This window comes from Miniopterus schreibersii (genome assembly GCF_964146895.1).
Source record: "Miniopterus schreibersii genome assembly, chromosome: 19".
In the NCBI taxonomy this organism is placed as follows: domain Eukaryota; kingdom Metazoa; phylum Chordata; class Mammalia; order Chiroptera; family Miniopteridae; genus Miniopterus; species Miniopterus schreibersii.
In genome coordinates, this window is record NC_138119.1 from 4659115 (window position 1) to 4685975 (window position 26861).

The 26861-nt window shown below is 35.9% G+C and overlaps 1 protein-coding gene across 1 annotated transcript; it reads left to right on the plus strand.

Annotated features, from left to right (window-relative positions):
- The first annotated feature begins 863 nt into the window (after positions 1–863).
- On the plus strand, positions 864–26369 carry STXBP3 (syntaxin binding protein 3). Its single transcript, XM_081120575.1, has 19 exons — positions 864–1032; positions 3352–3401; positions 4002–4083; positions 6774–6850; positions 9657–9735; positions 11048–11148; positions 12357–12511; positions 13646–13736; positions 16488–16612; positions 17249–17344; positions 17478–17535; positions 18278–18343; positions 19394–19474; positions 20354–20492; positions 20758–20864; positions 21408–21500; positions 23110–23195; positions 24953–25101; positions 25892–26369. Exons 1-19 carry the CDS (start codon positions 984–986, stop codon positions 25984–25986), a joined length of 1779 nt encoding a protein of 592 aa, XP_080976701.1. The 5' UTR covers positions 864–983; the 3' UTR covers positions 25987–26369.
- The last annotated feature ends 492 nt before the right edge of the window (positions 26370–26861 follow it).

Sequence of the window (26861 nt, forward strand, 5' to 3'; positions counted from 1 at the left end):
CCAACTCGAATTAAGACCGTTCCTTCTTTGCAGATCTCTGTAGTAAAGTCTACTTCCTGCGAGTGTGTCACAGTTGGGGTGCTCAGCAGCTGCACCCACCTAACTCATGACCGATTGCTTTAACTCCAAGTCTCAAAACGAACCATCTCTGCAAACAGATCTCTGCCTAAAACTTTCTGAGCTCATGTGATGGCCTCTGGGAATCAGCTTTCAACAAGAATTCCCTTCTTTTGGATTCTAAAGCACTGACAGCCTCTCCCGTACCATTTGGCACATGCATTTCCGTCCAGCTGGTTATTGTTTTATTGGTTCCTTTACGCACATCATCATCATGAAGGCATTTATTTGCTTTTGAAACCAACTTTGGGCGACTTTCAGCAGGCCAGGAACTGAGCTCTCTCATTCGGCTCTAAATTCTTAAGAAATGGGCTTCCCGTGGCTGTGAGCTTCCCGACAGCCCCGCGCAGCTCCGGCCCCGCCGCGGGCGCAGCTCACAGCTCTGCACCATCACCAGGTCCTTGCAAAGAGTCAAATACACCTGGACGGGGGTAAGTTTTCCGTCTGGTTGTTGAACCGGCTGCTGCGTGAAGCCCATCACGAACCGCTTCGCAAAGTGAAAAAATTCTTTTGCAAAGACGAAGAGTCCGGCCCGTCTCCGTGCACAGAACCCGCGAATTTAAACCTCGGCGACCCAGTCGGCCGACCACCCGCCCGTCCGCCCCTCGCGTTGCTTCTGACGTCACCGGACGTCGGGCCTCCGAGGACGCCCCCTCCCGCTACGGCCGGCGTGACGTCCCGACGCGCTTCCACCCGCACTGCGCAGCCTCCGCCCAGGGGTGGGCGGGAATCCCCGGCCGACGCGCGGGACGTCAGCGGAGGGCGCGGCCGGCGGGTGGGCGGGGCCACCGAGCTTCCCTCGGCGCTGAGGTAGGTGGCGAGCCGGGGGGCTGCGGCCGCTCCTCCGCTGCAGCAGCGTTCGGAAGATGGCGCCGCCGGTGATGGAACGGGGGCTGAAGAGCGTCGTGTGGCAGAGTGAGTGCGCTGGGGCGGGGGCTGCGACCGAGCAGGCTGCAGGCGCCGCCACGCCCGGCCCGGCCCGGCGTCCTCGGCACTTGTTGCTCCGGGTCGCGAGTTGCTCCTGTTGCAGCTCCTTCCTTCTTCTCTTCCCGGCGGCGCCGGCATGGGCGGGGTGCGGGGACGCGGCCTTCGCGCTCGCGTCGGGCACCCGGCCCCCGCCCCGGCGTGTCCTCCCGCGGCCCCCGCGCGGGCCCCCGGCCGCGCCCCCCCCACGCTCCTCCGTGGCGGCTCCAGGCGGTGATGTCCCCGCCGCGACAGGGCCCGGTGTCCCTGCCCCGCCCCCCCCTGCGCCTGCGTAATCGTGTGAGGACCGAGGAGGGGGTGACAACCGTAGTTTTCATTGCCTTTAAAAAAACAACTACTCCTCACGCTCAAAACACACCCTCCTTCCTCCATTCCTGAGTGACAAACTGCCCGTTTGTCAGCAGTTCGCGAGAAGGGACCAGAGCGGCACCCCCGCCTCCCTCCCCCCTTCCACTCGCGGGCCGCTCCCTGCTCTTGGGACCCGACCCCTTTCTGGTTCCCCACGTCCCGCCCTGTGCTCCGGGACTTTCATGAAAGTCGCTCCACTGCCAGGCCTGCCAGGCCGGAGAAGGAATGAAACCGCCCGACAGGAAGAACCATCATTGTTTGGCATTGCTGGGTGCAGAGTAATTACGGCCTAGTAGTGGAAAGGGAGCAACATCTAATTAGTATTCCCGACTCTGGCTTGTGGAGCAAAGAACAGAGAGGACCGAGTTGAAATTCCGAGAGTTAACCGAGGTCCTCGTGTGAAATTCAGACTCCTCATCAGTTAACTGGCGTGGTGCTTAACATACTGGGTACGGAAAACAAGTGTATAGAGAGAGAAGGGAAAATAGAAAAGCTACGAAAACCTCTTTTTACAAGTTGGATGATTATAAGGTTGCATTTTGTTTTTCGAGATTTACGCGGCTGATTTTTAAGATATGGTAATGTTTTAAAGTCACAACGGCAGTTAAGTGCATTTATATGGAAATGGGTAACGAATCGTGTTGTATAAATAATTTCCAAGAGATATAATGGTCCTTAGCATCAGCATTTATCCGGGAAAAAAGGTTAATGATAGTAATTTCAGTCTTTGATAGCATGGAAACTGGGCAAGAGAGGGAGAGTTTAGAGGTAACAGGATTTCCATCTGTGCTGTTAATGTGAGGTAGCACCAGGGTGTCGGACGGAATGTAAGATAAAGAAGACAGGAGACTGAATGGAAGGAAAGAGATATGAATAAAAATAGTTCTTAGAATCTTTGTGTAAATAGAGACATAACCCAAAGACAAGATGATGTTCATTCACCATTTAGTAAGGAGAGAGAGAGCGAGCGAGAAGGGGGAGCCTCTGAGATCTATTAGCAAAAGATGACTCTGAAAGAAATGATGAAAGAATCTCCTTAGAGGTAGGAGAATCCTACATTTGACTGGGCAAAGGTTTAGCTAGGTTGAAGGTAGTAGTTATGTCAGGGTAGAAAGCTAAATAACCTTCAGTTTACCCACAGAGTAGGGAGAAGGGAACTGATTGTTTAGAACATTTACTCTGTGCCAGGCGCTCTTTACGTATATTAAAACTTAAAAGTTTTAATCTGTGATTCACAGCTGTTATCGTAGCTGCATTATTCAAAATAGTCAAAAGTCAAAACAACTCAAATGTCTGTAAATAAATAACATGTGGTATGTTCACACAATGGAATATTAGGCAATAAAAGGGGATGAAGAACTGATACATGCTGCAGTATTGATGAACCTTGAAAAAATTATGCCCAGTGAAAGAAGCCAGTCACAAAAACCCGCATATTGTATGACACCATTTATATGAAATATCCGCAATGAACATATCTTTATAGACAGCAAGTAGATTAGTGGTTGCCTACATGAGGGTGGGGATTCAGGGATGTTGGCTAAGAGGAACGATTTCCTTTAGAAGTAATGAAAATGTTCTAAAATTGATTATGGTGATAGATGCCTGGCCCTGAATATACTGAGAGCCATTTAATTGTACACTTTGGGTGAATTATAGTTGACTATTTACACAAAGATTCACTGAACAACACAGGTTTGAACACCACAGGTTCCATTTCTACATGGAAGAGAACTGGGTTTTTACAGAGTTTAACAAGTGTATAAGCTTTTTATGTAGCTTAGCAGAATTTCAAATTGGATATTTCCTCAGCCACCTTGGGCCTTTTGAGTAGTTATTCTATTATTATATTTCTGACTTCTGATTAAGTTTCCTAAATAATTCTTTTATTTTTTTCCCCAGAAATAAAAGCAACAGTGTTTGATGACTGCAAGAAAGAAGATGAATGGAAGGTAGAATTTGCATATTTTGCCCTTAGATTGAGGACTTCAATATATTGTCCTTATTATACTTTTATAAGAGTATAGAATCTGGAACCATACCACTTGTGTTCAAATCCTAGTTTCACTTAATAGTTGTGGCTTCTTGGGCAAATTATTTGATCTCTCTATGCCTCTGTTTCCTTGTCTATAAAATGGGATGATAGTCCTCATAGAAAGGTTGTAAATATTAAAATGAATTAACCCATGTAAAATGCTTAGAACAGTGCCTGGAACAATTACTATTATTCTACAAGTGGCATTTTATAATTTTAAGAAAATTTGATGTTAAACATAACTTAAATTTAAAATGAACATTCTCTGCTTCAAAATGGAAATATTTCCATTCGCTCACTTGTATATAATACTACATGTATGTATACTGAAAACCAAATCTCTAGGTAATGCACTTTAAAACATGAGTTGAGATAATTTTACCTACTGTTCTGATATTTGTATGTTATAAAATGTTTAGAAGTTTGAGTAGGTTTAATGGATTAAATTCACTGTTTTGTGTGTGAATTCTTAGCAATCAAATGTTTATACTGTTTTTTAATTTATATTCAATTTAAGATCATGCTTTTAGATGAATTTACCACCAAGCTTTTGGCATCATGTTGCAAAATGACAGATCTTCTAGCAGAAGGTATAACTGGTAAGTATTACCAATACTCATCATGAAAACTTTTTATTGTGATTGGGAAAGTTTGAAGTATTAATAAATTTTAGTAATTGTGTTTCTAAGGGGATTACGTTTTATTTTTTTTATAACTCTAGCCATAATAATTACATTGGACATTGTTCTTTTCTCTTTGAATCTTTATAATAATCTCTGTAACTTGGGTCTTTTTTTTTTTTCCCCTCACCTGAGACATGTAATTAAGTGTCTCTAACCAAGAGTAAGTCATTTGCCTTGTTGAGTTTGTTCTCCATTTTTTTTTTTTTTTTTAATCTTCACCTGAGGATATGTTTATTGATTTTAAAGAGAGGAAGGAGGAGAGAGAGAAAAAGAGAGAAAGAAACACCGATGTGAGAGAGAAACAATGATTGGCTGCCTCCTGAGACCTGGGTATGTGCCCTGACCAAGAATCGAATCTTCCACTTTTTGGTGTACAGGATGATGCTCCAGCCAACTGAGCCACACCGGCAAGGGCAATAATACTTTTTGATGTCTATATGTAAAATAATCTTTTATTGTTGATTACATATTCAATTTGCAATCTTTATTACCTTTAGTGGGAAAAAGCTCTAAATTAGAAATCAGAAGATGAAAGCCTTGATTTTTTTGCTATTGGATAAGTGTAATATTGGGTAAGCCACTTAAGTTTCCAGAGGTCATTCTGATGTGCAACTGGAGTGAGAACCATTTGCTAATAAGTTCGAAAGTACTATGAAACTACAGAACCATTTTGCACCGTAAGGAGGTTTTACTGAATTTTTGTAGACTTATTTCTTACTGTGTGTTCAGTGCTGATAGATGTTTTTCAAGGAAAGGATTCTGTGGTGAAGTAAGTTTGAGAAATAGCATTTAGCAAAGCTAAAGAGGTTTCTTTAGGACTTTTTGGAGTTTTTTATATGACCCTCGGTACGGGTATAGTATTCAGTTTTCTGAATTTATTTGACCACAGAAAGATTTTTTTGAGAAGCATTTTGTAGGACTATATATCATGGAGCATATTGCTCTGGACTGTTCTCAATATCCTCCAGAGTCACCTAGTTTGCTGTGGGGTTCTTTAATTTTTCAATTACAATTAACATTCAGTATTATTTTCAGGTATGGTTTATTGTGGTTTAATCATATCGTATCTCCTAACTTGAACTTGTCACAGCCCTTTTGAGTTCCACATGTGCTCCTGAGAATCCCTCTCTGTTAGACTTGGTTTTGGCAGGTTCATTGATCAGAATTAGTTTTTATTCAGCTCATCTCGAAAATATTCAGTAATGTCTGGGACTTTTAAACAGTAGATGAGAAAAAAAATGCATACATAATGCTACTTCAGTGGAGTAAAGTCAAGTAAAAACCTTAAAAAAAATAGATGGAACTAGATTATTTCTTTGTCACTATTATAGGAGTAGCTATGAAAACCTCTCTTTTTTCATTTAATAGATGTCCACTTTTCAGTGGATTGAAGAAGTGGCACTTTCTGCATTTGCTAACCAGGCATTTGGAATATTTTCAAAGTCTGTGTTCCAAACCATATCATGTATTTTCACAACACTTCCACACGTCCATTATTGACCAAACATAATAGTATGTATAGTAAAAGGTCACTCTTAGACCCTTCGTTTTGAGTATTAAGCAACAGAAGTAAGTTAACACAGATTTAACCTTAATTGTTTAAAGGTAAAATTACAGTTGTTGAGAATGGAGATAAAAACAAAATTAAGTATTTCCTTGGCAATCTTAATTGATATCCTACCAAATAGAAACTATGATAAACTTACACTTTGCTAATATAAATTTAGGAATGAGAAAATGTATCATCATATTTAAAAGAAAAGTCCAACAGTATCCTCCCTTGCATGTCAGATTAATGTTTTTAATTCTTCCTAGGGCCTTGCCAGTGGGAGTCTTGAAAAATGGTTCTTTTGATTTGTAGAAGGAGAATACTTTAGCTTTAATAGATAGTTTGACAATTTAGAGTTTACTAGTTTAAATTCACTGTTTTATATTAGGTACTTTTATAAACTTCTTAATTTCAAAAATAAAAATATAATTGAATAAATTATGGTGATATTTCATTGTTGAAAGAATAATGTGTGGTTTTAAAAGAATAGGAGTTAATTGGAAATTATTTAAAGAATATTATAGAACTGTGGTTAAAAACTTGGGCTCTGGAGTTGGACAGATGCGGGTTGGAATCCCATCTGTTCTTTCTATCTGTGTCACTTGGATAAGCTACTTCTTTAAACCTGTTTTCTCATTTATAAAATACCTATAGGGTTATTATGAGATTTAATAGATAATTCATGTAAAGTGCTTAGCCTGGTACCTGATATCATAATTGCTATTATTATAGTAGAATATTTTTAAAAAGAAATACATACTTTAATTTTTAATACATTTCTTGGTTTCTTCGTGGCCTGTTGATCGCTTGTGCCGGTACACCTAACTAAAATAAATGCTCTTTTTTCTCATGATGAACACTTAGCCCAGAGGTTAACCTTAGGGAAAACACATTTTTTAAGATTTTTTTAATTTATCGAATGAAGTCAAAGAAAATTAATAACCCAAGATATGTAAATCTATTTCTCTGTTATAAATAAGAAGTACAGTAAAGTTTATTTTAAAAATGTCTTGATGTATAAATATTTGGTTATATAAAATGACTTTTTTTTTGTTAGTTGTGGAGAATATTTATAAGAATCGAGAACCTGTCAGACAAATGAAAGCTCTGTATTTTATCTCTCCAACATCAAAGGTGAGTATTTTGAATCTTTAAAAAGTATATTCTTCAATATTTTCACTATTGACATAATTTTCTCACAGGAAATACAAAGTAATAAAATACCCTTTATTAGAAAAATAGTTCCATAAACTGGTTTGCTTAGGAAAGCTTTTCTGTTAGAAGATTGTTTCATTTGTACTCTTCTCACTAAGAATATGTAAGTGAAAAAATTCCTATCTCTTCCATATATGAAAGCAGAATTTAATCATATAAAATGTTAAGTTTCTTTGAATAATTGGTTATTCATGCAGTTCCTGTTCAGTCATAATTTTTAAGAGGAAGGAATAGTCTTGAATTAATCATTTATCCTAGTGACTTCCCTACACACGTGAATGTATATATATATGCATGTGTGTGTATGCGCGTGCACACGTGTATATGTATATAAATTTTTTTTTATGTCAAGGGAATTTCTTTAGTTTATAATCTAGAAATGGGCCCTGGCCAGGTAGCTCAGTTGGTTTGAGTGTCATCCCAATATGCCAAGCTTTTGGGTTCCATCCCAGTCAGGGCACGTACAAGAAGCAACCAGTGAATGCATAAATAAGTAGAACAACAAATCTATGTTCCTTTCTCTCTCGCTCTCTCTCCCTCTTTCTCTTCCTTCCCCTCTCTCTCTCAAACCAATAAATTAAATATATAATTCAGCCATGATTTAACTCATACTTAAAGCCAAACTTTCAGAGCCAAATAAAGTATCAAATTCCTTTATTCAGTACAATATCTGAGAATGCGTTTTTCAACACATCCTTTGGTTTATCCTCACCTAGAATGTTAATTTGGCAATTCCAGTTTTCTTTCTTCTAACTCTGGCAATATGAAAAAACATATATTCCCTATTTAGTCTCTATACATTGGCTGCTAGTGAGTTTTAACAATATTTTATATCTTTTTCCTGATACCAGTTCATAAAATTCTCAATTAGAAAAAAATGCAAGCTAAAAGCACCATTTTTTACCTACTAAATTGGCAGAGGGATTTAAAAAAAAGTATATATGTATATAAATCTCATTTTATCAGTGGATAATGGAGCAGAAACTACTATAAACTGCTAGTGGGAGTATAGAGTGACACAGCCTTTCTGGAAAATAATTTGCTGTTCTTTATCAAGAACCTTAAAACGGTCTATATCGTCAAGTTTATTATGAAGAAGTAATGAAATAAATGGTCATATTAAGTTCCTAGCAATAAATAAATCCAATTAAGTTCTTAGCGTTAATAAATAATGATATGAAAGACTGTGTGGTTATTGAAAATGAGGTTTCTAGGAAATTTAAATGGTCTAGGTAAAAGTTCATTTATAATGTTAAGTGACAAAAGCAGGATACAAAATTGTATGTTCAGTAAAGGAGTAAAGAATTCAGAGAAAATGGTACATGAAAGTGACTCCCTTTTTCTGCCACAGCCAACTCCAATTTCTCTTTTGTCCTTTCTCTTCCTGTCCTTAATCAGTTACCTGTTGGGTCCTACAGGCCTCTGGGTATAAGTGAGACTTTGGGCTCCTTGCCCACTGGTGGAGAAACCTGGCGTGAGACTTTTCCTCAGGGACTGGGCAAGTACCTGGAGACTAGACCAGATAGTTCCTGGGCAAGGACTGTAAAATGACAAATTTCAGGAAGAATTTGGCCCTAAGAGATTCTGTGAATCCCAAGGGAGAGGTCAGTTAGGTGTCTCAGAAAAGCCCTGCTGGCCTGTTTGCTTTTATACCTGTAGCCCTCAGGAGGAGAACCTCTTTGCCTTCCTCCTCTGGTGGAAGAGCCTCTATTGAGGATACGCCACCAACTAAACCTAAGCCTCGAGTGAGTTGCAAGAGCAACCATGCATCTGAGGGGTCAAGCTGCTAGAGAGAGGAAGTTCAGTAAGAAGAAAAAAAATGCGTGTCTAGCAAACTCTAGCTGCTTGGAGAGAAGGATGACACTTTGAGCAGAGAAATAGTGCACAGTGAGATTCTAGTGAGCATCTAAAGAACTTTCCGAAGCTCAAAAGTGTGACTTTTCAGTTAAAGTTACTTGAAGACAAGGATAATCACTATTGAAATTTGAATAATAGCCTGGAAGATCAGAATGGACTATCTCAAAGCAAAAAAAACTCCACAAAGTCCTGGAAATCTTGGGGGGGAAAGAGACTTGCAGGATAGATACACAAGATCTAATAGAAATATTGTTTTAGGAGTTCCAGGAGGAGAAAAGGGGACATATGAAGGAGAGAGAATTAAATCTTTGTTATTTTTTGCTTTCAGACTGCTGTATCTTTAAAACTAGTAGTGTTGAGTCATACCCCACCAGACTGGATTACCTGACACTCCTCCTCCTTGCGGTCCTCTACCAACCTCTGGGTTTTCATTCTAATCCCTTGACAGTTTTAGCTCCTAGCTCACTTCACTCTCTTCAACTCATCTCCAGTCGTAGTCTCAGAGGTTTCAGTGTCTGTGTATATAACACTCCGAGTATGCTGTTTGTTGACTTGTCAGTTCCTTGATCTATTGTCTTCCAGCAGTCTTGTCTTCTATGTTGCTGCAGCTTCCCAGCCACTTGATCATTCCTAGATCCCCTCCTTGCCAAACAGCACTCTGTTCATACATATCACCTTACTGCTTTACTACATTTCTAGCTGTCACTGGCTAGACAACATAGCATCTTACAGAATAAGTTTATAAATTAAGCTTTTAGACAGTTAAAGTTTTACTTTATCATCAAAATAAAACAATCTCAGTTATTTCAAAAGCTAGTATATTAGTATTTAATAAAATATATATTAACATCTAACCTTTTTTTTTAAGTCTGTAGACTGTTTTTTACGTGATTTTCCAAGTAAATCGGAGAACAAATATAAAGCAGCATATATATACTTCACTGACTGTAAGTTGCCTTGTAAAAGTCATTGCTTCATTGTTTAAAATCGTTATAATATGCCAATACTAGTGACTTTCTATTCTAGTGAAAAGTAGATGATCATATGTATCCTAATTCATGCTAAAGTGATAGAAAATTAGAAGAAATCATCCCAAACTAGTTTCAAAAGACAATCATTTTTGCTGGTATACAGAGGTGGGGGGGCTGGTGAAGAGGGCTAGCCCTCAAATTCTGTGCTGATCACAAGAAGAATTATTTTTTAAAACAGTTTCAATTGGGGATTTGATTATATAAGAAATAAGACCCTTTGGGAGGGCACTGAAGAAACTCCCATCTGTTTGGCAAATATTAAGGGAGAAAATCGATCACATTTCTCTTACTATGCCAGATGTTCAAATAGAAAGCACCTAAGGGAATGAATCACAGAGAAGGCCAGACACATAGGATTCTGTTTTATGTTACATAATTACACTGCAAAATAAAAATGTCATTGATCTAAGTTAGGTCTTAGTCTCTGCTATTAGAGATTCATCATTTTAAGGAGTGTGTTATTTTTCGTGTTAATTATTATTTATGTCATGCCCAGTAGTAGTGTGCATTTTTAAAAATTTCATACCTTAAGTATTTGTCACTTAAGTAATCTTATTATACAGAAACTCTTGTCTATGGAATTGATAAAATGAATGTGAAGCCTCTTTTACCTTAAGGAATCTTGAGGCTAAAGAGCTTCATGTTAAAAGACACTGGAAGCCAATGGCTGATATTCTAACTTAGATTTGATGGAACTATAAACAGGGGAAGAAAAAATATGGGTTCTGAGGTCCAGAACTCACTAGTTCAGAGTCTTAGAATTTCCTGACATCAGAGCAGTTCCTGTAATTAAAGAAGGAATTAACAGTTTGTGTGGTATGGTTTACACTTAGCAACCGACTTAGAAAAGTAGTGCAAATTTCTAAGATGTTCTGAAAGTCCTACAAAATTTTGTTAAGTCATGAGTTAGAACCTTATTTTCCTTCCTGACAATTTTAGTTTTCTGTGTTAGCAGCTATCTAAGGAAATGCATCTTAGGGTATGGTGGATATGAGTGGGGAAAATGGAATTTCTGGAACAGCCCTCTTGACTAGAGGACATCTGCTCTGTAAACTGAGGAACAATATTTACGTATTATCTCTGTCCTCATGGTAAATTATGTTGTGAAAGTCAGTAATTTATATAAAAAATTCTATTCTTAGATGTTGGAATGGTTTATTCAAAAGAGTAAAAATTTAGATGGAGTTATACGCTTTGATTTTTTTTTTCCTCTTTTTTTTCCTCTCAGTTTGCCCTGATAGTCTCTTTAACAAAATTAAGGCTTCTTGCTCTAAGTCAATAAGAAGATGTAAAGAAATAAATATTTCCTTCATTCCACTTGAATCTCAGGTACTTTCTATTTTATTTTTAATTTTAGTTCATAATAGGTTTTAATATTTGGTTTTATGAGCTTATTTATTAGTAAGGTATATTTTACTTACGTATTTGGCGAATTTTGAATAATCCTCAAGTAAACACTTTCCATGATGAAGGGAAGAATATGAGTACTTTATTAGAATATAACATTAATAATGAAAGTGGGGTTTAAATTTCACATCTGCCACTAAGTCCTAAGTATGTCGAGTTTTATAGCACAGATTAGGAGAGCAAATGATTTTGAGCACAATCTTTGTTAGATAACTGAGTAGTACAGGCACAGGTGGATTAGCTACAGCTAACTCTCAGTCCATGTTCCAGCTGCTGTTGGTTGGGATGGGTTATGTTCTGAGAAATGAATGACTGTGTGAAAGGAAATGCAGTGAAGTTGATCAGTAGTTTATCAATTAACCTATAATGTTTATTACGTAGCTACTTCTACACTCAATCCATTATCCTAAGCTAAGAGGGATCACAGTTGTTTTTAAAAAATAAAATAAAAATTAATTTAGTTAGGAACTCTCAACCCGTTAGAGAGCTTCTTTCGTATTCTTCAAATAACACAATAATAGTAAATCTCTAATCCGATTCTTTGCACATAAGCAAATGCTTTTGTTAGTTGAGTAAATAGGTCTGTGAGGTCACTGTATGTATGATAAGACCAGTACTATGGCACAGTGTTGTGTCTTTTTAGGAAGTATATCTCTGTTTTAAGAACATGAAGAATATAGGCTAGGGAATTGAAGACATATGTCAACTATGGAAAATTTCTAGGTTATTCTCCAGAAGATTTTTAATGTGTGCCAAATATATAGACCAATTTTGGCTTTGTTGTATTTCTTTGTACCAGGTATTAGGTTTTTATTTTAGTTTGACTACCTCAGATTCCTTCATCTGTTGCACAGGTAATGAAAAGCAAACAGTGCTATCTGTATATGAAACAAGAGCTGAAGGAGAGAGGTAGACTAAGCAGGAAAGGAGAGAGAGAAAAGAAAGCATGAAATTCAGATGACAGAGAAAATGAGATTTGATTAAGGTAAAGATGCAGTTGTTTCAGAAAACAGCATGGTTAGTGCAAGTATTTTTTTTTAATGCCCCAAATAATAGCCGCGTTTTTCTTGATATATTTTTTAAAATCTAGTCTTCACATTGACAGCATAACTTTTTTTGGCCTCACTTAGGTATATACTCTTGATGTACCAGATGCATTCTATTACTGTTACAGTCCAGACCCCAGTAATGCAAACGGAAAAGATGCTGTAATGGAAGCAATGGCTGAGCAGATAGTTACAGTGTGTGCTAGCCTCGATGAAAATCCCGGAGTGAGGTATAAAAGGTAAGGCACTCAGTAGTGTCTGTTTATGTTATGTTTTCTATTTGCTTTCCAGTGTAGCGGTAAGAAGTAATGTTTGTGCTTAGGTGAATTGGTTTGCAGAATTTTCCTGTAAAATTATGCTGTACTTACACATTTAAAGTGTGAGGTTTAAATTTCAGAGTAACTAATAGCCTCTGTTATTGTTTTTCAGAGCTTAAATTTGGTGTGATTTACAGGCATGTTTTTTCATGAGTTTAAGGCATGCTTAGAGGAAATATCTTTATTGACACATAGGGGCTATAGTCTTACATTTATTATTTTATTTATTATTTTTATTTTTTAATCCTCACTCTAGAATATGTTTTTTATTGATTCTAGAGTGAGAGGAAGAGAGGAGAGAGAAACATCAGTAGGTTGTCTCCCATATGCACCCCGACTGGGGATTGAACCAGGAACCTGAGTTATGTGCCCTGACCTGGAATCCAACCTGTGACCCTTTGGTGCATGGGGCGATGCTCTAACCAACTGACCCATACCAATTATACTTTTAGATGTAATATACCTAGAGAAGTGTACATGGTGATATATGTACATAGATTTTGTTTCAACATTGTTTGCAAGAGGATAGAATTGAGAATGACTTAAATATCCATCTTTAGGGGAATGAGTACATAGCATCCAGTATAGTTATTTGGTAGAAGTATACATATAGAACTAAAGTGAATAAATTTGATATATGTGCCAACATATATAGATCTCAAACATATATATAACAATAAAAACATACACTGTTAAGACATATATACTGTAATGGCAGGAAGAATACACATCGAATTCATGATAGTAGCTTCCTTGGGGATAGGAGGATTAGAGGTAGGGGAGAAGACTAGGAATTGGAAGGGAGATAAAGGGAACTGCAATTTTATTTATGTTTCCTTTATATTAAACAAATCTGAAGCACATACAATAAGGTTTACATTTATAAAATCTAGACAAATTGATAGAACATTATATTTGATGTTACCTGAACTTTCCCATTTCATAAAATTTTTTAAATTAATAAATTGCATGGTTTAATTTTAAAATTCGACTTTATGATATTGTAAAGTGTCTTGAAAGAAAGGCAAATGTTTGAACGTTTTTTTCCATTTCTAGCAAACCTCTAGATAATGCCAGTAAACTTGCCCAGCTTGTTGAAAAAAAACTTGAAAACTACTACAAGACAGATGAAAAGAGCTTAATAAAGGTAATGTATAAAAGGCAGATAGTGATTATGCATAAAGTCTGACTTACTTCTTTATAAACGAAACAAGCTGTTGTATATTTTTAGTATTGATTTGGGAATCATTAACATAGATCCCCAATATTGATTTGAGAATCATTAATATGGATGGTAGTGGAAACCTTACTAGTGTGGTGTAGTGGGGAAGATACAGGTTTTACAGGTACTGTGTCCAAATTCTGACTTTGCCATTTAATTTGTAGATATGTCTATTTGGGCAAATTATATAACTTCTCTGTGCCTAAATTTTCTTATGTATAAAATGGGAATAATGAGAGAATATCTATTTTACAAAGTAGTGAGAGGATTTAAATAAGTTAATGTGTATAAAGCTCTCAGAATAATGCTTGCCACTAAGTAACCATTTAATAGATACAGTTACTCCGATTATTACTTGCTCTGTGAGCTTGGACAGATTGTTTACTCCCAGTTTATTTTCATCTGTGAAATGAGGATGTAACATACACCTTGTTTGCTTAGTATGAAAATTAGGTGAGTTAACATGTGTGGCACATGTAGTAGTTCAATAAATAGCAGCTGTTGTTATCCTGTGAAGATAGTATAAAGTAATCAAGGACTAAGGTTGGAACCTGGGGAATACCTGCATTTAGGCATGGTTGAAAAATGAAGAGCCTGACAGGTGGTGCCAGAGGGCTGGGAAGCCCCATTACAGTAGGTAAGGAATGAGAGGGAGAAACTAGATTGTTGAGAAGAGGAGATGGGCAAGGGAACCACCAATTACACTGCTATGTGTTAAGTGGAATGAGAAGAACCCATAGAATGTAATGGGAACATAGGCTGGGTGGGGCTCACTCTTATTCTAACTGGAATCCTGGACGGCATCCTGGAGGAAGAGGCCCTTGAGCTTGATGAGAGTATAACGTGATAGAAGAGGGATTTTATTGCTTAGATAACAGGATATTTTGGGCAGAGGCATAGAGAAAAAGGCAAAATTCACAAACACCTTGGCTAGATATAATGTTAGTTTAGAAATTTAAAAGTTAATGGTTTTTGCTTTGGAGGTCTAGTGAAAGCTCTTGCTGGTTGCAGTTATGAAGACAGTGGTTCAGTGCACATAGTGTAGTAAGTGTCAGTAAATGTTTATCAAATGAGGAAAGAGATATACAATCAGTGTATTAGTAAATGTCCTAAGTCTTTCATGATTTCAGTAAAAACTGGCAAAATCCACAAAAATAAATAAAACTCATCCTTTCCCTTCTTCCTTCCTGGAAAACTATACATTCTTCCAAATGCTTGATATCTATCTTTCCTTATTCAAGGGCTTGATAAAATGTCACCTCCTTTTTGAAGCCTTTCCTGACTCTTAGGTCAAGGGAGACTTCCTCCCATAGCCTGTCATAACCCCAAGCCCTGATACAGCAGTTGTTTTTCCTGGTCATGTTTCTGAAGACTCAGAACTTACATGTATTGAGGGCTCACGCGGTGCCAGGCTGTGCTAAGTGTTTCATGGTATTATTACATTTAATCTTTACAATGATCTTTTAAGCAGAGGTTCTTACTATATTTTGTTTTACAGTGAGAATACTGAGATATTAACAAGTTAAGCAGTTTACCCAAAGTCATAAAGCAAGAAAGTGGTCAAGGCTGGACTCAAACCCAGATCTGTCTGATTCCTAGAGGCTATGCTCTTAACCACTAAACCATATTAAGTAAGGTTTATTTAAATGAGTAAATAGTTAAGCATTTTTTAAAGATCCTATTAATTTAGCTCTGCTGTAAATAAATAGGAAGTGTTTGTCTAATGAGTTGTAGGTATATCTTACTGCTTTGAATAATCCAAAGAATTTATTACTTTTTAAAGTGAAATATGAAAGATACTGATAATAGCAATTATTTTTTCCAGCACAATTATTCACTTTTTAATGATTAATGCTGTTTATGAATTAATGAAAGTAAGGCTTTCATTAAGATTTATCGTCTTAGCTGGTGTCAGTATTATCTTTTTAAGTAGCGTGATGGTGAAGAGCACAGGCTGTGGAGTGAACCTGACCTAGGTTTGAATCTCCATTCTGCCGCTTCCCAGCTATGTGATTTGGGTAACTTATTTAAGCCTTAATTCCTTCATTGTCAAATGAAGATAAGACTACCTGTCTCATAGGGTTGCTATCAGAATGAACTAATAATATATTTCCTGCTTAGCAATGTGTAGCACAAAGATCTCAAGTAATAGCTACTTTTCATAATTTATATCAGTTTTAGTGTTTATGGAGCTGAATTCCTAAGAAAATAGATTTAATACAAGCCAAATGTTACTTTTTTTTTTTTTTTAAATATATCTTTATTGATTTCAGTGAGAGGAAAGGGGAGAGAGAGAGAGAGAGAGAGAAACATCAATGATGAGAGAGTCATTGATCGAGCCCGCAACCCGGGCATGTGCCCTGACCGGGAATCAAACCCCAATCGCCTGGATCCCAGGTCGACACTCAACCGCTGAGCCATGCCCGGACGGGCCAAATGTTACTTTTTTAAAAGGAATTTTCACAGTATTATTGAGCATATCCTTAACCTAATTATGAAAACTTTTGGTTTTGTAGTTTGGGTTTTCTTTCCCCTATTGTGCTACTCAGCTTTTGCTATTTTAGTGTACTGTGATAGAACTTAGGAAATAAGTCTCCTTTTGTTTTCTAAGATAGTAAAAAAGTGTTCCCACAAAGAGGTGGAAGTTTCTTAAGATAATTTATCTTGTTATTCCAGGGTAAAACTCATTCCCAGCTCATAATAATTGATCGTGGCTTTGATCCTGTGTCCACTGTCCTGCATGAACTGACGTTTCAGGCAATGGCGTATGATCTACTGCCGATTGAGAATGATACATACAAGCAAGTATAACTGGAAGGGCATCTAAAGGGCATATACAAACAGGATAAGATATGAGCAATTAATGATTCTTGTAGGCACCAGGAATCTAAAATCTCTCAAAGATTTTTTAAACATTGATTTTTAGAGAGAAGGATGGGAGAGGGGGAGGTGAGAGAGAGAAAGAAAACAAAAACATCAATATAAAAGCAAAACATCGATCTGCCTCCCATACGCCCCCTACCAGGGAATGTGCTCTGACTCTGATGGGGAACCCAGCTGGCAACCTTTCTGTGCATAGGACGGCACCCAGTCAACTGAGCCACACAGGCCAGTGCACTCAGTCTTGTTCTTAAAGTTGATTATAGAACATTGCATTTTTGTTTTATAAAATACCATTTTGCTAACCTAAAACTCTGTAATAATGACAGCTAAGTCTAACATTTGAAAGTAAAAATGTCTTGGTAGACATAGCACTTTGATTTTTAATGTAAGGATTGGAGTGTTCCTTAATTTTGAGTAGGTATTTATTCATTATCCCCTCAAAATAGTGGACATGTACTCTTCAGTTCTTGAGCTATGTCTTAAAGTTATTGTTTGTAAAAATGTTTCTTCCACTTTTGGGGAGGTAACAGTTTTATACTTCTGTCTACTGGTAGATATAAAACAGATGGGAAAGAAAAGGAGGCAGTCCTTGAAGAAGATGACGACCTCTGGGTCAGAATTCGGCACCGGCATATTGCGGTTGTATTAGAGTATGTGAACCTATTTTAATTTTTATTACATATTCTTTGGACACTAAATACATGAAAGTACATTCTGTAATCTTAAAATGTCTCTGTAAAGAATTACACCTTAGAAATTTAAAGAATTCTCTCAATTTTACAGGGAAATTCCCAAGCTTATGAAGGAAATTTCGTCAACAAAGAAGGCAACAGAAGGAAAGGTAAGAGAGAGACTTATTTAACTTTCTAAATAATGATGGTGAATTTTAAAGTTTGTTTAAAATTTTTATTTTATCTATTGAACTTTCTGCTTCAGATTTCTAACATATACAAAAGTAGAGTAAATGAACTCCCATGTACCCATTACCTAGCCTTAACAGTTAGCAATGTTTTGCCTGTCTTGCTTCATTCAAGTTTCTTTTTAAAAGGCCACTTGGCCACTTTTATCAATGCATTGTTGCTAGGTTTTTTATATTCAGGTATAATTTACCTAAGTAAAGTGCACAAATGTTAAGTGTATACTGAATAAGTAGGAGTCACAACTTAAATCAAGATACAGAACATTTCTGTCATTCCAGAGGTTCACAATGGCATAATCTGTAAATAAAGAAAATTTAGTCTGATCCTTTTCAATCTTTATTTTAAACTAGCTTTTCTGGTAGTTAATACCTCCTGGCCATATAATCATTTTATAGAACTAGTGATAGAGAATATTATTGTTTCATTTCTAACCTTAGGGGAAACATGCTTGATATTATTTTTGTTTATGGAGGAAGAGTAATTTTGATTTCAGCTACTTGATGGTGGTTGAATCTGGAAATTTCTTAAATTTTTTTTCCTTAAAAAATTTGTCCAATATTTAGTAAATTAACAAATATTTAAAACTACAGGATTTTAAAGTTTTATATAGAATAACTGAATCATAAACTTGCTTTTAAAATGTTTGATTTTTTTTTTTCCTAGACATCACTTAGTGCTCTTGCCCAGCTGATGAAAAAGATGCCACATTTCCGGAAACAGATTACTAAGGTAAGCAGTATTGTGTGTGAGATACCTTATTTATTAGTCCACCTAGTTCTGTAGTCAGGGGGTAGCAGTGTGTGTCATAGGATACTTGGTGTTAACTGTACTGTAAAAATCTTACTCTAGTTCTGAGAAATAGCCCAAATAACTAAGCTTTTCAGTAGTATTTTCTCTACATATAATCTAGATTTATCCATATCCAACTTAAACTTTTATATATCTTTGTCTTGAATATTGATACAGAGGATGCTTAGCATTTATTAACTTAATAAGAAAATTCAACATTGGATCAACTAGTGTTTGTTCATCTATTTGCTTCTTTAACAGTTACATATTAGTAGATTTAAAGAGTAGTTAAACTGTGTGGGCAGGTAAACTATTTATTTGCTGTTCCAGTTATCCTTACAAGTTATCAGAATAATCTTTACATATTTTTATCAAATTGCACCCTAATTAAGAACTAATAATACAAATTCAAACTTTTTCTGCTGGACTTGAATGACTGCACTATTTTTTTTCCACCTTATTTTTCTTTACCCGGAAACCCAACACAAATTCAGTTCTTTAATTTTATTTTTTGCTGTCTGTTGATTGTCCCCTGTAGATCATGTTAATTCTCACTTTTTTTCCCTTGTTTTGAGCTGTTTCCCTTGCTTTACATGGTACCTCCTTTCCACCCACACCCATACTTTCCTTCAGGCCAATCTCAAAAGTTTAATTTTGTACAAAAAGAAATTAAAATGCTTTAAGTCAGCAATTTTCAACCTTTTTAATCTCATGGCTCACATAAACTAATTACTAAAAATCTGCAGCATAACAAAAAATACATGTTTTGCTCATCTTACCAAAAAAAAAAAAAAAATAGGTATAATTTTGATTCACTCATACCAGGTGGCTATTGTTGTGTTGGTGGTTGTCATTTTTTTATTTGACAGTCTAAAGCAAAAGAAGTTAGTGCTTCTGACTAAATAGTCAGGTATTACATATTTTAAATAAACTTTTAGCACCTTGGTTGAAAATCGCTGCTTTAAATGATTGATTTCTTTTGTTTTTCAGCAAGTTGTCCATCTTAACTTAGCAGAAGATTGCATGAATAAATTCAAGTCTAATATAGAAAAGCTCTGCAAAACTGAACAGGTACATACAGTGAGAAATATCTGTGTTCCTAATAGATTTCCTGAGGGAGTTTTCTAAGGTACAACCTAACTTTGCTCTCAATACAGTGTGTCCTGAATCATAGAATCTCCCTCTTGGAAGGGAACTCACCTAGGCCATATTTAATACATCATTTCCCACCAATATTAACAAGTAGCTATACGGTATAATAGTAAGCAGGTCCCTCCTAGTCTGTGATTATGCATATTTGATTGAATGGGATGATTTGAGCATTTGGAGCATTATTTCAGGGAGCATTGTTGGCAGGCCTTTCTCAGGTATAGCATTAACGTAGCATCCTGCAGAGCATTGTGCAGGCACATTGAACTTGTTGAAGAGGCTCCTCTCTAAAGCAAAACTATTAGATCAGTCCTGTCTAATAGAATTAGAATGCAAGTCATGTAATTTTATATATTTTAGCAGTCACATTAAAAAGGTAAAAAAAAAAGTAGTTAATTTTACTAATATATTTAACTTAACCCAATAAATATATCCAAAGTATTATCATTTCAACATGTAATCAGTATAAAAAATTTAAAAATATTTCACATTCTTTTCTTCATACCAAGTCTTTAGAATCTGGTGTTTTAACTTATGGCACATCTTAATTCAGACTAGCCACCTTTCAAGTGCTCAGTAGCCACATGTGGTCATGGCTACCCTGTTCGTACAGGTTTATAGTAATGGTTTTCTTTTTCTCTGAATTATTTTTTGACTTTTTACATTTTCTACAATCAGAAGTTTACAAGTGATGCCCACATTTTCCTGTGAAATATCATCAGTATTCTATTAAAATTTGCCAAGATTTTTAACTGAAATGAACTTGGGTTATGGACCATTAACTGTGTCATTTTCAATAAGGACCTGGCACTTGGAACTGATGCAGAAGGACAGAAGGTGAAAGATTCCATGCGAGTGCTCCTTCCAGTTCTACTCAACAAAAACCATGATAATTATGATAAAATCCGAGCAATCCTCCTGTATATCTTCAGTAACAATGGTAATGGAGACTTTGTTCATTTTCATGAATTCATTAGAATACCCAGCTCTAAAATCATGTTACAGTAAGTGGTTTACTAAGAAAATTCAAAGGTAGTAGCTGAAATTGGCTAAAATAAGTAAAAGGGAAAATATGAAATTAGGAGAAAACTGAAGGTATAATATTTGTTTGCTTTTTATTTAAAAAGTGTTATTCATGGGTACTACCTAAAACCTAGAAATGAGTGTGGTAACCATTATATGACTCATACTTTTACTTATCTAAGGAACTACGGAAGAAAATTTGGACAGGTTGATCCAGAATGTAAAGATAGAAAATGAGAGTGACATGATTCGTAACTGGAGTTACCTTGGTGTCCCCATTGTCCCCCCGGTAAGAAATCTTATATTCTATACATGCTTATAAGAAAGTATAAGTAGCTGTTTGCATTAAATGTTTTCTTATATGGGTATCCTTGTGGACAGTCTTCTTAATTTCACTCTGTAGATTTGATAAGTAAAAAGTTAACATTTTTATCCATATATGAGTAATTTGGACAAATACATCTTTCTAGTGAATTTATATCTTATGGCTTCTATTGTAATTTGCTGTTTATGCTTTTCTCTTTATGATTAATTTATAGCAAATTTTGAAAGAACTCTATTTAGAATCTCACTCTTTCCCATCAAGTTTTATAGCACTTCGGAGTAAACACATTATCTGGTACTACTATAAATCTTATCCTTAAAGCAAAAAATATTACAAAGTTATGTGTCCACACCTATTCAGATTATTTGAATAGGCATTTCCAATCTTAGTTTTAAGTAATACAACATAGTATTTGCTGTAAATTAAATATCTTTGTTAGAAAACAATAAAAGAATATCACTAAATAAAATACTGGTTTTTAATTTTTTTGCCCTCTAATTATATTAGTCTTCACAAGGCAAACCATTAAGAAAGGATCGGTCTGCAGAAGAAACTTTTCAACTCTCTCGATGGACACCTTATATCAAAGATATTTTGGAGGTAAAATTCATTATATTTTACTTATACTTTGAATGCCGTTCTGTAGAGCATTCTTAACTGTTTGTAAGTTTATCTGTCAGTCTGGATGTATCTATAGGTCAGGAATTTTCTGCAGTACTGGGAGAGTTTGCCAAAGAAGGCTGTATCTGGGGTCAGGGGAGGAGTGGAAACTCTTGAAGATTCTTTCCTTCAAGACCTCAAACACCACTGACTGCCTCCAAATAAATAAATGCATAAAAATCAATACACACATGCTTTAAGGAAAAAACTCTGTTTTAAATAACTGTATATAGCAGAAAAACAAATAATTTACTTGAATGAAAGTCCAAAACAAAATAATGTTTGTATATGACCACTACTAGAAAGTGTTAGACTCCAATATTCTCAGAAATGTACTTGTGATTAAAATGTAAACCTCACTATGGTTTGCTGTTATATACAACAGATGGTTTGTGCCTTTAGTATTGTTTGCTTAGAAGATATTTAATTATAGGAAATAAGAAAATAAACTTATAAAAATTGTATTATGAACTCTGTCAAATCATCACATTGATTCTTCAGTCATAATTATATAGTTTCATGTATTACTGCTTTCCTTCAGGATCTAATTGGGTACAGTTTATCACTAATTTTTCTGTTTTGTTTGGCTAATTTTATGTCACACATACTTAATCATAGATGAAAAGTTTAAAGAATTTAGACTTTATATTCTGTAGCATAAGATTTTTTTTCTCCTTATAACAAGGATAGAGAACTAACTAGTTTTTCTTGGCACGTATTTTTAAAGTAAGAGTTGACTTTCTTGAGCCCTTTAACAAAGATTTGCATGTTAAACTCAGAAAATCCACTTTTGGCTCAATGGCAGTCTCAGACTTCCAGGATTTCCCCTAAAACTTGGCTTCTTCCCTTCCTGCAGTCCTTTTGAAATATCCTTGCACTACTGTGCCCGCTCATTCATACCATTTGTACTGTGTTGTGAAGCAGTGACCCCCAGCCCTTTTGATCATGCACACTCAACCATAAAATCTCTGAGCATAAGCTTTCAGCCTATTTATTTATAAAGTACTGCGTATTACTGTACTAGTAAAACATGTACATAATATTTCCACATACATAAGTATATCATAAAATGTAACCCTAAAAATAGGAAACTCTTTAAAATGAAAATTTCCCTCACCCCTATGGATTGTCTTATGTAGCCTTGGGCCAGGGGTGCACTTCCTGTTGTAGAGTCACTGCTATGGAGGGCAAGGCCTGAACTCTCCAGTAGCCTAAGAGGTGTGTCAGGACTAGTGTGGTATTTAGAAATCCCTGGCCCTCTAGACATAAAGGTCCTGATAAGATGCCTGGAATCCTCACACCAATGTGGAACCCTCCCAGTGAAGAAATGAAGGCACGCAATAAATATTGGTTTAATAAGTTAGTAAATGATTGCGTTAATTTTTGAAGCAAATAAGATTTGTGAGGTTCGAAGATTAAATATAAATTAAATATATATCTTTATGTTCCTTAATTGTAAATACAAATTTTGAATTTCATGCAAAACAAGTAAATAAAAATTTCTTGGAATTTACATTTTCTTGCTGGTGTTAACTTTTCTCTTCTCTAGGATGCCATTGATAATAGATTAGATTCAAAGGAATGGCCATATTGTTCCCAGTGTCCAGCAGTGTGGAATGGCTCAGGAGCTGTAAGGTAAAACCTGTAAATATTTTACATGGGAACCAAGAGTATATCTTGTTCCTGTTCCACCTTTCAAAACTAGCAGCTAGTTCTCTTTCCCTTTTCCTGTTATTGCCTCAGTGTTCCTTAAGGGGGCAGATGGAAGCTATCATCCCAAGGCTAGACAGACTAAGAACATTATTAAAAGTATACTGTGCGCTCCTACACTGCAGAGTCTTAGAGGTCATGTAGAGCATGGTTTCCAAAGTGAAACAAGATGACCTGTTGGGTACTTACTTTTACCTCAGAAAGGGAGCAGTTAAGTTTTATTAACATACCCTAGTATACATACGTAATTTATAAACTAATGTATACTTTAATCAATGCATGTAAATGTTTATTTTAAATATTTACTTTTCAAATAAAAGCTCAAAACTTTTACCAGTGGGGTATGGGAACAAAAAAGGTGATCCCCGTGATCTAGACCAGTGCTATCCAGTAGCACCTTCTGCAGTGATGGAAATGTCCTGTATCCATTGTCCATTGTGATAGCCACTAGCCACATGGAGCTGCTGAGCACGTGATAGTTGGCTCGTGTGACTGAGGAACCAACATTTCTATTTTATTTCAATTAATTTAAATTTAAGTAGCCTAATGTGGCTAAGTGGCTACTGTATTGGACAGTGCATATCTAAAGCAATCTGAGGAGGAAATGGTAGAAATAATAGCTGCTGTTTATTGAGCGTTTTTGTGGAACCAGACTCCATACTTACTGTGTTCTATGTTACTTTATTTAATCTGAAAACAACCCTTGTAGTTTAGAGAAGTTAAGTAACTTGCTGAAAGTCATACTGAATTAGGAAGAAGCAGAAGCAGAGTTGAAACCCAGGTCTGACTTTTTACTTAACAGCTTTATTAAGGTATATATAATTGGATTAATCCCATTGTATATGCTTAAAGGATACAGTTTGGTTTTGATGTGTACACATTGTGAAAAGATCACTACAAATATATCCATCACTTCACATAATTACTGTTTTCTTTCTTTTTTTGTGTGTGTGGTAAGAAGACTTAATTTAAGATCTATCCTCTTAGCCAATTTCAAGTAGGCAATACAGTTTTTGCTCACTATAGTTACCATGCTGTACATTAGCTCTCTAGAACATAGTCATCTTGCATAACTGAAACTTTGTGCCCTTTCACCAACATGGTATATACACACACCACACTGTCTTTATCCACTTGTCTGTGTCACTGACATTTGAGTTGTTTTCGTATCTTGGCTATTGTAAATAATTCTGCAGTAAACATGGGAATGCAGATGTGACTTCAGTATCTCCTACCATACTCTACCGAGTTCTAGAGAGGGACGTCCCAATACCACATCAGCTCCAAATCAGTACCTGTTACACCCCCCATAACTTTAAAAGCCTATTCTTTCACTTCTACTTCCTCCAATTTTTTAACTTCAAGAAGTCATAGACTTCAGGTATATTATTTCTTAATGAAATAAATAAAAGAGGGTGTTAGCTCTATTTTATAGGTAAACATGCTGAGCTAGATTATGAGTGATTTGTCCAAACTATCACATCAAAATTAAACTTGAAGTGAGGCTGTCCTTCCTTATTTTTGGTGCCTACTCCTTTCATAGTTAACTCATTTCTTTAAAATTAGTGTAACTGGTGCCAAATTTGAATTTGCTTGAGTTAGGCTTTCTGAAGTCTATAAGCAGTAAGGCTTTGGAAGTGTCTATTACATGTTATTGGGGTTTTTTTGTGTGTGTTTTTTAGTGCTCGCCAGAAACCCAGAGCTAATTATTTGGAGGACCGAAAAAATGGGTCCAAGCTGATTGTTTTTGTTATTGGAGGAATTACATACTCTGAAATGCGCTGTGCGTATGAAGTGTCTCAGGCACACAAATCCTGTGGCGTTATCATTGGTAAGACTTGCTTTCCTCTTTTCTGTTTCTTTAAACAGACTCTAAATGCAAAAATATATATGTAGAACTTTATCTTGAATTTTACATTTACAACTAAATTGTTGAAAGCAGAACAACTTGTTTTAATCATAGTTAATGTTTTATCTGATGTGCTAGAGTTTTTCTGGTCAACCTTTTGATAATTTTCTTTTTAAATATCCTGTTTTTGAGTGAATGAACTTCAAAGTATTACATTCTTTAAAATTATTAAATATGTCCTTTAAAATATGTTATGTTCCATACTTTTCTTGCTCTTATCATTAAATAATTTTTGAGACATTTCTACGGAACTATTTTGAATTATTTTGTACATGGATCTGACATTGTCAAGGCCTGTATGTTGAATTCAGTTTTAAGAACTTCAGTAAGAGCCTCTTATATATAAGCTCTCCTGACCCAGGCCTCAATCCTCAGCACTGCTTAATGGTTCTCTGTGATTGAACAGTGACTTTTCTGTTGTGAGGGCAGAGTAACCTCCAGTTTTGCTATTCAGTATATCAATATGTAGCACAAGGTAGACAAAGCACCAAAAGTGGGCAGTGTTTCTGAAAGTTTACTGAGCATGCTTACTGAAGAGGAAAGATTGAAGTACTGCAGTGTGGGCAGATTTCAGGAAGGTGTCCTACAGGAATTTTGTTCAGTTGCCCCAAGTTATCCTAACTTTGCATACTTGAAGGACAGGACAGTGAAGTTAGCCAAGGAAATTGATTTAACTGCTGGCCTCTGAAAACTTATCTTTTTTCCCTGCCAGGTTCTACACATATTTTAACACCCAGAAAGCTGTTGGATGACATAAAGATGCTGAATAAATCCAAGGATAAAGTCTCCATTATTAAGGATGAATAGTATTTGGGGGAGAGGAGTTCTTATTAATACTTTCAGCTAAACTGGATAAGACGTTGTTGCTATTATGTAATTTCAAGTGTAAATATTTTATGGGATAAGGACTTTTCAGATATATTTCTTAAAGGACTGCTTATGGTTACACATAATTGGATTTGCCACTTTTAATAATTTAAATGTTGATATTTTATTGATGATGATAAATATTAAAATGCTTTTAAAAAATGTTTTCACCTTTGGAACAGAATATAAGTTGTGGGTAATTTTTCACAGCTACCTATGTACATACTAATTACTTGTTAGATACTTATGTTTTATGTTGAAATACTGTTTTTGGGAAAGTGATTTTAAATGAAAAGGTTATAAAATTTAAAACTGTAAATGTGTATGTATGGCAGAATGATTTTCTATACATGCAGTTTTTCTTTCAACTGAAATTCATAATTTCTTTTATGTGTAAATCAGTCATAAAATAGAATGATTTCACAGTATATACTATCTTTCTAGATACTTCTAAAGAACACAATTTTATATAACTCTGAAATCATATATGTTTAAATTGGAAAACCAAAAATAATCATGAACATTCTAAGAGAAAATAAATACATAGTTACAAAAATGTATCTTTGTTTTGCGGGGGAGAGATGAGAGAAGTTAGGAAGTTTAAAAGTTCTAAGCCAAGGAGTTAGAAAGAAGAAAGAAATGCACAATAATCTTCCCACCAAGATAACCCACTGACTTTTTAAAAAAGTAATGTAAAGTACAGTGGATTCACATTGCTCAGCCATAGTCACAAAAACAAAGAAAAATATCAGTAGTTCACAACATACAAAAAGTTTTGGATCTGGCCCACAGGGCCCAGGTCCTGGCAGTTTATT